Genomic DNA, 13,699 nt, shown 5'->3' on the forward strand with positions numbered 1-13,699 from the left:
CTCCCAGGCAAATAGTAAAAAAGCCGATAAGGGATTCAAAGAATGAAAGGAGAGGAATCTAATTCATGCCAGTCAACCCAGAAAAATAGGTCACATCACACAAACCTGACTGCCGAGTCTGATGAGACGCCGAGTTTGGCTGCTCAATAGAACAGACCTGCAGCGCGATCCGGATGGCTCGGCAGGCCGGGCCCATTCAAACACGAGGAAGAAGGGCTGGCGGCCAGCCCTACGACGCTGCCACTCTGCCAGGACGTAGGGGTCCTGGCGGACAGGCAAGCCAAAGGGAGCTGCCAGTGCCCCGTACGGCGAAAAGGCCTGGTGTGACCCCGGTATAGAAAACAGGGGCGCAGGGAGGAGATTTCACCTCGAGGCGCCACTGGGAGCCCAACACGGCGGCCAGCTCTGGGGCCACGTTTTAAACCAAAGGTTGAAGCCTTGGGGAGGGGTAGAAAAGAGCCACAAACATGATTTAGGGGCTAGAAAAACACCTTCGGGTGAGAGCCTGAAGCAGCTCAATCTTTTTGGCTCATCGAAGATTCATCGGGTCCCTTCTTGCCGTGTCTGCCACCTTCCCGGGGCGGAGCCGCAGGGTGCTTGAGGGCTCGTTCTCAGAGCGGAGAAACGCAGAACAAGAACCAAGGGCTGGGAGTTAAAGCCAGACGTTCCCATCAGAAACGAGGCCCCACTTTGACCAGCGAGGGGCGATGAACCAGGGAACAGGGGCTTTCCCGCTCTCCAGATCTGCTAACCAGGAGCCTTTCGGAACGAGATGCTTTAATCAGACCCCAGGGACTGCGCTCAGTGCAGGGGAATGGGGAGCAATTCTCTGTTACAAAGGAGGTCAGACCGGACCTAACGATGCTTCGGGCCTGGCCAAGACAGCAGAAAACGCAGCTCAGCAGCCGGCCGCGGCCAGCCCGCCGCACTCGTTCCCTCTGTACGTGTTGGCAAGTAGCTCACGGTCGGACACGTGCTGCTGGCTTGATCCCAAACAGGGATCCTAGCGGGGAGGCGACAGCACCTCAGAGGCTGGGCGAAGACTAACCCACGCTTCACCAATACACCCCGACCTACACCCTAGGCGGGGGAACTGCCCTGTGCTCCGAAGGGAGAGCTGCCCAAGGGGGGAGATCCCACTGTTGTGCCGGCCACGCCCTCCTCTGGAGTCTGGCAGAGGGCAGCAGGATCGCTCCTCCTCTCACCTTGTCTTTGAAGTCGCTGTGGTTCTGCAGGATGGCCCGCTGGTACGTGCCCGTCCGGACGTAGTCCTGCATCATGTTCTGTTGCTGGGACAGGTAGCCGTAGAACTAAAGGAGACGGGAGAGTTCGGTTATGCCCCAGAAAGGGAGGTGGGTCTCACCTAGGGGGAGGATGGAATTCCGCCAGGGAGATGAATCCCCCCCCCCCACCCGCCCCAAGCTGGTGCACGGCCAGAGCAGCTGGGTGACTGCTCAGGAGAGGGGCAGGGCGCTGGTGGGCTTTCCTCGCGGGGGCCGTGCCAGTTGGTCCTGGGACAGAAGATCCCCAAGGAAACCCCAGGGCACTGCAGAAAGCAGCACTGGGCACACGACCGTCACGGTCAATACTGAGCCCAACATTCAAGCATCGCTCTAGGGGGCGCTAACCCGCAGGCAGCGGGGCCATGGAGCTCCTCCCCACGCCGGTTCCTGTCCCGAACGGGGCGGGGGCGCTGGGTTGCTGCACCCTCCCTCCCGTTTGTCATTAACGAATCCGGGCGCTTTGCAAGAGAGGATCCTGGGCTGCCCTCCGTGCCCCGGAGCACGGCCCGCCGAGGGCACCGCACGGCCCTTCCGGCGGGCCGGGCCGGCTGCAGCTCCCAGGAGCCCGAGCCGGGGCAGCAGCGGCCCCTCCTACCTGGAAGTACTGCACCGCGGAAGACTCCTCCGTCCGCTCGCTGAACACTGACCGCTCCGTGTTGTGACCCCGGCAGGTTTTCAGGATATTATAAAAGGAACAGAAATCTGAAAGCAGAACCAAGCGCTGGGGCTTTAGCGGGGTCATCGCTGGCAGGGACCCAATGGGGGGAAGTGCCTCACCTGATGAACAGCGCCCCCCTCTGGCCAACGGGGCCCAGGACAGCCCGGGGGGGGGGAGAGAAGGGGCAAGAAATGAAGCTGAATGGGAGGGGAGGGTCAGTGGGACAAAGGGGAAATCTGGCTGCCGAGACCATGAGCGGGGAAGCGTCTGAGCTGCCTGAGGCTGGGGTCACAGGAGCCAGCGAGCGCTAGGGAGAAAAGGAGACCAGGGGGCAGGGGCAGGGGCGGGGGCAAGGAAGGAGAAGGAGCAGCCCTGGGCAGGGCAGAATCACAGAAACGTGGGGCTGGGAGGGACCTTGAGCGGTCGCCTAGCCCAGCCCCCAGCGCTGAGGCCGGACCAAGTCAACCTAGATCAGCCCGGCCAGGGGTTTGTCCAACGTGTCCTTGAAACCCTCCAGCGATGGGGATTCCCCAGCCGCCCTCGGACGCTGTTCCAGCACCTGGCACTGGCCACTGTCGGCAGCAGGACACTGGGCTGGCTGGACCCTTGGTCTGACCCAGGCTGGCCGTTCTTTTGTCATGTTCTCTCGTGTCCACCTCTTGCCCAACGTGCAGTGCCCGTAAGTGGACACAGGACTCCACCACTAGAGCGGGACACCGATGTCTCATGGCTGACCTCCAACCCTGCTGTTCATACACGCCAGAATATTCGCTTTTTCGGTAACTACGTCACTCATTCGGTTGGTGATCCCCTGTAACCCCGGCCCCTTTTCAGCCATATTACCGCCTGGCCAATGATTCCCCATTGTACTTGGGCATTGGATTTTTCCTTCCGAAGTACAGTACTTGATTGAATTTCATCTTGTTGATTTCAGATGAATTAGCTAATTTGCCAAGGTTGTTTTGAATTCTAATCCTGCCTCTAAAGTGCTTCCACCCCCCCGCCCCCACCCCCAGCTTGGTGTCATCTGCGCATTTTATAAGCCCACCCTCCACTCCATGATCCAAGTCATTAATGAAAACAGTGACTGGTACCAGACCCAGGACTGACCCCCGCCCAGTTTGGCAGCGTACTCAGAGTACCCTCTTTCAGCCAGCTGTGCACCCACCTGACAGTTATTCCACCTAGCCCACATTCCCCCAGCTGCTTCTGAGAACGTCACATGGGATAATGTCAAAAACCCGACTAACAGCAAGATCTATCAGGCCTACCGCTCCCCTGCCCAGGCCAGGAGCCCTGTCGAAGGAGCAAATGAGGGTGGGTTGGCAGGATTTGTCCTTGACAAAGCCGTGCTGGCTATTCCTTCTAACCCCGCCAGCCTCCAGGTGCCGGCAGACTGATTGTTTCATCATCTGGTCTAGTATCTTTCCAGCTCTCGGCATCAGGCCGACTGGTCTATAGTTCCCGGGTCCCTTTGTACGATATTTGCAATTCTCCAGCCCTCTGGGACCTCACCCACCCCCCAGGAGTCTCAAAGATAATTGCTACCAGTTCCAGGATTCCTTCAGCCAGCTTCTTAGGGACCTGGGATGAATCTGCTCAGGCCCGGCCATGCATACAGCTAACTGATCCAAGTCCTTAACCTGTTCCTTCCCTATTGTGGCCTGCATTCCCTCCTCCTTGTTAATATCGATTGTTCTGGCTGCCGTTAACCTTTTGGGTTATCAGCTCTCCGGCCCTGCTCTCCCGTGTCTGTCTCTTGCTCCTGAGGGATTTAAAGAACCTCTCTGCCCTTGCCAGGAGTAACTCGTGGTGTGCCAGAGCCTCGCATGTTCCCCTAGTGCTTGTGCGATGTGTTTGTTCACCTCCTTAGCAAGTCGGCCACGTTTCCACTTCCTGGGGAATTCCAAAGAGCTCCAGCAAGAGGCCAATATGGCTCCACCAATTCCTCCCGTCTTCCCTTCGCTTCGGGCTGCGCTGCAGCTGCGCCTTTAACACCATCTCCTTGAGAAGCAGCCAACTCTCCTGAGCAACTTTTCCCTTCGATCTTCTTCCCCGGGGACCTCACCTACCAGTTCTCGGAGTTGGTTAAAGTCTTTGAAATCCCTCGTCCTCACTCAGTCTCACGAAACCCGTCATTGCGTGATCACTTTCACCCCTACTGCCTTCCACTTTCGCGTTTGCTACCAATTCCTCCCAGCTGGTCAGAATCAGGCCTGAACTGGCTGACCCGAGTTACTGCCTCCACTTTCTGAAACAGAGAGTTGTCCCCAACATCCCAAGAACTTACAGCGAAACAAAACCTTTCCCCTGTTACTTTTCCAACAGGTGTCCGGGGCAGTCAAGTCCCGTTACTCCCAGGTCCTGGGTTTTGGATATTTCTGGTATTTGTTCTAGACATGCCTCATCCCTCTCCTCTTCCTGACTGGTGGCCTTAGTAGTGCCACTACCATGATGTCACAGCTTCTCTTTACCCAGAGAGCTGTATGAGCTGTGGTTATCGGCTCTCTCTGGGATCGATGGCGGCTGGGAAAGGAGGAAAGCACGGCTGGGTTTTATGCCCCAGAATCGGGAGTCTGGGAGGCCTTGGACAGACGCCAGGGAAGGACGGACAGGGCAAGGCTGGGTTAGGTTAGCAGGAGGCGGAGATGCAGCCGATGGCCCAGGATGATGAATGTTTCCAAGAATCCTGACGCGGGGCTCGGTCAGCAGCTGCACCCAGGGCCTCTTGGGCAGACTAACACCAGGCCACTGGGCCCAAGCCACTGAACACACCGATCCCACCGAGACTCTGCCCTGGGCAGGCAGCAGGACTGGCCGGGCCGGGGGGGGGGGGGGAGGGCGGCTCGCAGAAGGGGCACGAGCATCGCCATGAGGCGAGGAGCAGCAGCAGCTCAGGGCTGGGCTCAGGACTCGGGTGCAAGTACAGAGCCGGGTGCACGTGCCAGGACCGGAGCAGCAGGGGGCGCTGCCACTCAGGAGAGAGGCGCATCTGCAGAGCACCTGGCTGGCTCCAGCCAGCGCCAGCCGCTGCTCACATTCCTGAGCACAGATTGGGAGAGCACACGAACCCAGGGGAGGGGAGCGGCTGGCGCACACGGCCCGCAGGGAGGGGCTGGACTCGACAGTCCAGCCATTTCAGGGGAAGGTTCCTGTAAAGCAGCAACACAGGGGCTGGCTGCGATTGGGGGGCGGACAGGAGACGAGATCAGCACCCAAGGGGTTAAGAGGGAGCCCAGCTAGTGGAGCTGAGGCCAGTGAGACGCAGGGGAGGGGGGGAAGGACGCGATTCACTAAGGAAGGGATCCGGGCACAGGAGTTCGGAACAGGGACTAGGCTAGAGAGGCAGCTAGGACTCACCCCTTCCCCCCTAGGCCAAAGGGGGCTCCACACGGCGACAGCTGGGGTCGCTGTTGTACAAGGAGGGGCAGTTCCTTGCAGGCAGCCAGGTCTGGGAATGGGGGGACTCTGTGGGCAGCGGGAACTATTGAGAAGGGGGACGCGAACCCCACCCCATCCCCCCGCTAGCCTAGCACCAGAGGGGCTGGATTTGTCCTGGCAATGGGTGCTCCAGGGTTGGCCAAGCCCCGGGGGCGGGATCTCGATTACCGATGGCCAAAGAGAAGGGCCCAGAGCCAGGAGTCTGGGGAACAAGCCTGCCCTGGAGGAGTGACAGATGGGCTAGCCGGAGCGTCGCAGCCCCCAGCCCCCGGGAAGGCCGAGGGGACGTACCGGTCGGCGTTGCGAACTGCATAAGGACACTATTACACCCCAGCGTGATGATGAAGGACTGTTTGCCGACGCGGCTGCATTCCGTCTCCCTGGACACGGAGCACTTAAACACGCACACGTCTTCATCTGGGGAGAGAAGAGACACGCGGCGTTAGCGTCCCACGACGGGTCACGAGCCACCTTTCAACCCCCGAGATGGCCGCAGTTCAGCAGCGAGCAGGGCCAGGCATCACCCGCTGCACAGACGGGTGGCACAAGGCCTGGGAGACCTGGGACCAGCTCTCCCAACCGGGCTGGGTTCCCAGAGATCTCAGACTTTCAAATCCCATCATTCCGATTCCCGCCTTGCTTGAATTCCCCACTGGTGCTCCAATGTGGATTTAGCGACCGGGGCCTTGAGATGCATTAGAGTGAGAAGCCAACGCGCAGCCCATCCCAAAACTCTGGGTCCCGCCCTCCCAGAGGCAGACAGCTCTGATCTCACTCGCTCTGGCTTCAGAAATAGCAGTTCCTTTGGCACAGCAGGAGAGGGGCTTTCAGGAGACCGAACTCCTCCACACGCAGGGACCAGAGAGGAGTGGGAGCAGCAGGAAGAGCGCAGTGGCTTTGGGATGGGCAGGGCATCAGGAGAGTCACGTTTTTGGTGCTAGCGAAGTGCTGAGCAATAACGGAGATGAAACGGACCCGCCCTCCTCGACTCATCCCCAGAGAAGCGTGCCGGGGGGTGGGGGAAGGGGTCTGCTTCCCCTGCCACTTCCACGGAGCTCTCACTGCTGTCCCTGTCCCTCCACTCCCACCCGCTGGCTGGTCTCGGGCCCTGCCCCAGCGCTGCTCTCAGATCAGTGCCAAGGCTACCCGGGGGAGGCCGGAACTCCGCAGCCACCTGCTTCCCTTTCCCCTGCTGACTCAGCCGTTCAGCCTCTGCCAGCCGCTCTCCAAGGGCTCCGCTGACCTCCTCCGCGCTCGGTGCCAACCCCGCTGCCCGTCGGACAGCCCTGTGCCCTCTGCCCGGCTGTCCCCTACCCACAATCCGTCCTCCCCGGACTGAGCCGCAAGGCCAGGCGCCCCGTTGTAATGCCGACGGAGACGCCAGCCAGTCAGCAGCGGCTGGATGGGCAGGGGGACAGAGGGCACTGGCTTCCTGTCGATGGCATGTGACCCAGGGCAGGAGGTGTGTGTGTACACCCCCCCCCCATAGGGCCATGCTCCCCTTTGGGCGCCAGCGACTCTAAGTCTTAACTGAGAAATGCAGACTGGGGGCGCACCCTGCGTCCTGCTGCGACGGATGCTCCAACCCGCGGCTCCGGAGCCACCTGCGGCTCTTCAGAGGTTAATATGCGGCTCCTTGTACAGGCACCGACTCCGGGGCTGGAGCTACAGGCGCCAACTTTCCAGTGGGTCGGGGGTGCTCACTGCTCAACCCCTGGCTCTGCCACCGGCCCTGCCCCCACTCCACCCCTTCCCGCCCCTCCCCTGCCCTCGCTCCTCCCCCCAGAGCCTCCTGCACCCCACGAAACAGCTGATCGGGAGGTGCGGGGAGGGAGGGGGAGGCGCTGATCAGCAGGGCTGCCGGTGGGCAGGTGCTGTGGGAGGGCTGCTGACTATTCCTGTGGCTCTTTGGCAATGTACATGGGTAAATTCTGGCTCCTCCTCAGGCTCAGGTTGGCCACCCCTGCTTTGTCGTCACAGCGCATCCTCCGTGAGGGGAGAGCCCACCCCGTGGCCGCGAGGGATCTAGCTGGATCCCTGTGGCTCTCTCCCACGCCCCCGTCTGCCTTGGGAAGCGTTTCCTGCTGGGGAACGGGCGCGGCTGTGCCGAGGGCTGGGCTGCGCCCGGCTGACTCAAGCAGATTCCAACAGGAGAGGTCGGAGCCGCACTCCTGACTGCGGGGGCGGGCGCTCTGAGGAGACAAGCAACGCCGACAGCTCAGGCCGGTCCCTTCGCTTGCTGATGAATCTGTCTCAGGCGGCCTGTGCGCTCCGTACGGGGAACCGGCTGCAATGCTGCTGTGCAGCCCTGGGATCACAGACCCACCCGCCCGCCTGCCCTCCCAGGGACACCGTCCTGCCGGCTCCAGGAGGGACCAGTTCTGGGGAGCGGGATGGACCCGGGGAAGGAGCGGGATGGACACTGAAGGCTACACTGCAGCAATGGGATGGACGGGACCGCCAGCAACAAGACGATGGCGTCACGTGCAGCAGGGGCCACGCAAATGTCCTTCCAGCTCTCCTGACGGCCCTCAGGCCTGACCTGCAGGTCTCCCTATTGCTCCGGCCCTGGGCTCCACCACCCAGCCCGGCCGGTGCCCCTCAGTCCCGACCCGCAGACCCCTGCTAGCCCAGCCCTGCCCGATGCCCCTCACTCCCGACGCACAGCCCCCTGCTAGCCCAGCCCTGCCCGATGCCCCTCACTCCCGACCCACAGCCCCCTGCTAGCCCAGCCCTGCCCGATGCCCCTCACTCCCGACCCACAGCCCCCTGCTAGCCCAGCCCTGCCACGCACAGCCCCCTGCTAGCCCAGCCCTGCCCAATGCCCCTCACTCCCGACCCACAGCCCCCTGCTAGCCCAGCCCTGCCCGATGCCCCTCACTCCCGACGCACAGCCCCCTGCTAGCCCTGCCCGATGCCCCTCACTCCCAACGCACAGACCCCTGCTAGCCCAGCCCTGCCCAATGCCCCTCACTCCCGACCCACAGCCCCCTGCTAGCCCAGCCCTGGGCTCCCAGATGCCCCTCTATCTCCGTCTGCAGCATCACCTGCTGCATCAATCTCATCCCCTCTTCCCTCGTGAGCGGAGACATCTGGTTAAGTTTATCCGGTGAGTTGGGCCCAGGTCCCGCAGAAAAGAGGCTGAGGCCCCCACACTCAGTTCACTTGTGAGCCAACTCAGAGCTCTAAAGGGGTTTTTTAAACCTGCCTCCCCCCCTCGTCCTGCCCCTTGGACAAACACCAATTCACGGACTGTTCTACTCTCACTGGCTAGTGTGGTCTCTTAAGGAGGAACAGCCCCAGATTTTGGCACCCGTAACGCATCTGCGGATGAGGAGCCCCCTTAAAATGGCCTTTGGCGCAAACGAAAAAAGGCTCCCTTGAAGGCAAGTGTTCGCACCGGGCAGCGCCAGCAGCGAGTGGCCCCCCCACACCCGCCGAGGAGAATCCCGGGCAAGCTGCAGGGGCTCTGGCCCAAGCCGGCAGGCGGCTGCCCCGCACGCAGTGCCCTGTCTGCAGCGGACGGAGGCGTTTGCAGGGAAGCCTCATTCTGTGCACGGCGTCCGGCTAGGCTGGTTCCACCGGCTCCTCGCGGTCGTGGCTGTTCGTTGGCCCCTCCTGCTGCTCGGAGCCTCAAGGGGGTTCAGCCTATTACAGCGGGATTAATGGACGCCGCTGGAGGGGGAGGGGAGGAGGGCTCGTTAGCTCCCAGGAGACTGAGCCATGGGGGCCTCACACGTTATCAGCACACGCAGAACCAGGGATTTGAAGCCCTCTGCAAATCCCCCCACCTGCGGCCCGCGCAGCAGCCTGCCTGTGCAGATAGCTCAGCCGGGGAGGGGCTGGCTGGGGCTTAGCGGCACTGCTCGGCTCCCGGCCGAGGCCCGGGCCTGCTCTCCCCACCCCCCAAGATTTCCAGACTCGGAGGCCAGGCGGGAGCTGGCCGGCGGGCTCCCCAGTCCTGGCATTTCAACCCCGCCTGCATGAAGCTGCTCTGCCCCCGTGCATGATGGGAGTTGTAGTCCACTTCTCTGCAGCACTGGGGCCAGCTCTCTGAGCAGCAGGAAGTCCTGTGGACCAAAAATCCAGCTACAACCATGAGCGTGGGCCTCTGGGCCACTTACCCCACTAGGATCTGGGCCAACCCACGTCACGCAGCCCCTCTCCAACAGAACAGGGAATGACCTCCGTCTCCCCCGACCCAGACCGGACGGGAACCGAGATCTGTGGGGGGCCCTGGGGGATACTCAGCTGAACACGAGTGCCGAACGCAACGCTGTGCCTGAAAGGGCTAACGGCAGCCTGGGGGCATAGACAGGGGAATCTCACGTAGGAGCAGAGAGGTTATTTTACCCCTGTATTTGGCACTGGTGCAAATCGCTGCTGGAGCCCTGGGCCCGCAGTCCAAGAAGGAGGCCACTAAATCAGAGAGGGGTCAGAGAGCCCCAAGAATAATGAAAGGATTCGAAAATCTGCCGGAGAGCGAGAGACCCAGGAGCTCGATCTACTTTGCTGAACAAAGAGAAGGTTCAGGGGGGACTGGATCACATGGGGAACAGAGAAAGGTGGCACCCGCTCCCATGGCTGGAACTTGAAGCTAGACAAAATTCAGACTGTCAGCGCCTAATGGGTGGAGTAATTAGGACAATTTCCCTGGGGTCCTGGTGGATCCTCCATCCCTGACCATTTTTAAATCAAGGTAGGATTCACAGACTCTAGGACTGGAAGGGACCTCGCGAGGTCATCGAGTCCAGTCCCCTGCCCTCATGGCAGGACCAAATACTGTCTAGACCATCCCGGATAGACATTTATCTAACCTGCTCTTAAATATCTCCAGAGATGGAGATTCCACAACCTCCCTGGGCAATTTATTCCAGTGTTTAACCACCCTGACAGTTAGGAACTTTTTCCTAATGTCCAACCTAAACCTCCCTTGCTGCTGTTAAGCCCATTGCTGCTTGGTCTATCCTTAGAGGCTCAGGTGAACACGTTTTCTCCCTCCTCCTGATGACACCCTTTGAGATACCTGAAAACTGCTCTCATGGCCCCTCTCAGTCTTCTCTGTTCCAAACTAAACAAACCCAATTCTCTCAGCCTCCTTCCTAGGTCATGTTCTCAAGACCTTTAGTCATTCTTGTTGCCCTTCTCTGGACCCTCTCCAATTGCTCCACATCTTTCTTGAAATGCAGTGCCCAGAACTGGACACAATACTCCAGCTGAGGCCTGACCAGCGCAGAGTAGAGCGGAGGAAGGACTTCTCGTGTCTTGCTCACAACACACCTGTTAATGCAGCCCAGAATCACGTTTGCTTTTTTTGCAACAGCATCACACTGTTGACTCATGTTTAGCTTGTGGTCCACTATAACCCCTAGATCCCTTTCTGCCGTACTCCTTCCTAGACAGTCTCTGCCCATTCTCTGTGTGTGAAACTGATTGTTCCTTCCTTAGTGGAGCACTTTGCATTTGTCTTTGTTAAACTTCATCCTGTTTACCTCAGACCATTTCTCCAATTTGTCCAGATCCTGTTGAATTATGACCCTATCCTCCAAAGCAGTTGCAATCCCTCCCAGTTTGGTATCATCTGCAAACTTAATAAGCGTCCTTTCTATGCCAATATCTAAGTCATTGATGAAGATATTGAACAGAGCTGGTCCCAAAACAGATCCCTGTGGAACCCCACTCGTTATACCTTTCCAGCAGGATTGGGAACCATTAATAACTACTCTCTGAGTACAGTATGTGCTTCTAACAGCTCTGCTCTGGGAATTAATGCGGGCAGGTCTCTGGCCTGTGACACAGGAGGTCAGGCTAGATCACACGGGTCCTTCTGGCCTTGGAGTCTATTAAAAGCTCCATCATTCCCTATTCCCCATCCTCCAAGCTGCCCCGTTACCAGCAGAGCGAGATCTGCGGCAGCAAAAGCAAAGGAGCTGGAGAGAAACCTCCTTCGTGGAAATCAGGCAAGCGACCCCCTCGCCTCCCCCCGTCGCGGCACCTGGCAGCTCTGGCCCCGGAGATTGCTACACTGCAAAAGGCAGCCGCTTTCTGCTGCTGGGCACGGAGACGTCAACGCCGTCTTCAACAGACGGACGCTCTCAGCTGCAGGCACTGCCTTCCTTTGGCCAGGCTGGCTCTCAAACGTCTGCCACGCCGCAAAGGACGACAGACAAAGCATGGGGGTTTGCAGCACCCCAAGCCGAGCAGGGGTCATGCTGCAGACTGTGCTGGGGAGGAGCAGGACGGGGCAGCGGTTGGAGAACTAGTCTGGGTCTCTGGGTTCAAAGCTCCCTGTGCCCGATGGGGACAGCTGCACTCCCCTCCCCCTCCCCGGGAGGTGTGCAGACCCTGCGGTGACAGGGGCCAGATAAGGACCCAAGGCAGAGAAGTGCAGGGGCCAGCGGTGAGGATCCTCCTTGCCTGAGGCAGGATGTGCAAAGGCTGCAGCCTCTCCAGAGAAGTTTATCCTCCTGCTTCGTTTGCCTGCAAGTGACCCGGCATCAGTCCAAGGGACGGCGCCGGGCACGGACACTGGCAGCAGGGCCTGACTTCAGCACCTCAGGATCCCAGCACACCCCCCACCTGCCCCAGCCACCTTAACTCCACGGCCCATCGACCCTGGGCTGCCTGCCAGCAAGGGAGACAACGACGCCGCTAGGTTTGGGGATCTGGAGCCGGCAACTCGTCTCAGACAGGTTATCAACCGGCCACCGGACCGAGCATCTTCCAGGCCTTATTGGCCCGGGTTCGACCCCGGGTCAGCTGGAGGTCAGGGGCTTCTGATCGCACATGCTGAACGCGAGTCCCCGTTGGGCTGCCTGGCATCAGGCACCGTCTCACGGACAGGCCTAGCGTGGACAGCAGCTCATCGCCGACAGCACGGACTGGGAACTGGAGGCACTCAGGAGCAATGCAGGACGCACATTAAACCACAAACCAAATGCATCTGATGAGCCCCGGACCAGGCTTTTCAAGAGCCAGTGGGTCTGGGGGACCGAGCAGGGGCCTGGTTTTCAGAAGGGGGCGCTCAGAGCTTTCTGAAAAGTCAAGCCCTCTCCGAGGAGCCTCAGGCTGAGCTGCCAGAAGTTGCTAGCTGCCCTTGGGAAGCCAGCATGGATCACAGAACAGATCGGCGGGTTCCCTCCCTGAGAAGACAATGCACTGTGCCTATCTACAGAGCCTTTTGTCACATGACCTCAAAACACTACGCAGACAATGAATTAAACCTTGCGTTCCCCCAGGGCAGATATTTAGTGACTTGCCCAAGTGCTCACTTGGTGGCCGAATTGGTAACATGCCACGAATCTGGACTCCCAGACTTCTCCTCTAACCACTAGACCCTGTTCTCCTCCGAGAGCCGAGACCTGAGCCAAGAGTCCTGACTTCCAGTCCTTTCTCCTCTAACCACTAGAGCCCACTTCCTGAAGGGAACCCAGGCGCACTGTCTGCCAGACCACCACTTTCACCAGGAGCCTTGAGCTTCAAGGCTCAAGCCCATCTCTGGCTACGCGAGACCAGGAGCAGACTTATCTTGACTCTCTCAAATCCACCCACCGCAGGGCTCTCACCGCTCTGCCCAGAGAAGCCGGTACTGGCCGCCGTTAGGGACAATACACTGGACTAGATGGACCTTGGGTTTGACCCACTCTGATAATTCCTATGTTCCTAGGCCACTTTCCCCTCAGAGCAGAGAAAAGAACCCAGGAGTCCTGACCACCACTCTAACCACTGGACTCCACACCCACCAGACCACACCGCAACGCACAAATAGAGCACAATCCTGCTCCCTGGGGCTGCCAAAGGTGTGAAGGACCCACAGTGAAACCTCCCAGCCTCGATCCCCACTTCCTGGACTTTCTGTTTAATCCAGAATTCTGGCTGCCAGGTGCAAGAGGCCAGGGCAAAGCTCTGAGCCCTGCGCGGTTCATGCCCTCCTCTCGCTGGCTCCAGAATCTGTATGAAACCATAAATTAGAGCTTTTATCTCGGCAGACTGACACGGGGGAGAAAAGAAAAAAAATCACACGCTCAGCCAAATGCAAAGGGTTTTACGACACTTCCCTCCCCCTGGAAATAAAGCCTCAAGCTGTCGCCATGAGCGGGGGAAAAGATTCTAGACAATGAGGAAAAACCCTTAAAAAGCCAAAGTCACTAATAAAACCAGCGGCCAGTTTTCCCTGGGGCCTCAGAGCAGCAGCTGCTGCCTCCCGGCCCCCTCTGGCTCGTGTCCCAGCTCAATGGTGGCTGACCCCAAAAATCAGTGAAGCTCCTTTGGGAGCCTTGACAGCTTGCGCTGCCGGCCCCATCTCCGGCCCAGGGCG

The 13,699-nt window shown here is 59.7% G+C and overlaps 1 protein-coding gene across 1 annotated transcript in view; it reads right to left on the reverse strand.

Moving 5' to 3' along the window:
• Positions 1–13,699, reverse strand: part of CARM1 (coactivator associated arginine methyltransferase 1) — a 52,372-nt gene that overhangs the window by 23,148 nt on the left and 15,525 nt on the right. Inside the window, exons 2-4 of the mRNA XM_044994653.1 lie at positions 5,674–5,799; positions 1,879–1,985; positions 1,206–1,310 (exon numbers count right to left, since the gene is read on the reverse strand). Coding sequence (XP_044850588.1) covers positions 1,206–1,310; positions 1,879–1,985; positions 5,674–5,799 — 338 coding nt within the window. The remainder of the gene's footprint in view (positions 1–1,205; positions 1,311–1,878; positions 1,986–5,673; positions 5,800–13,699) is intronic.

The sequence above is a fragment of the Mauremys mutica genome, chromosome 20, assembly GCF_020497125.1.
Source record: "Mauremys mutica isolate MM-2020 ecotype Southern chromosome 20, ASM2049712v1, whole genome shotgun sequence".
NCBI lineage: Eukaryota > Metazoa > Chordata > Testudines > Geoemydidae > Mauremys > Mauremys mutica.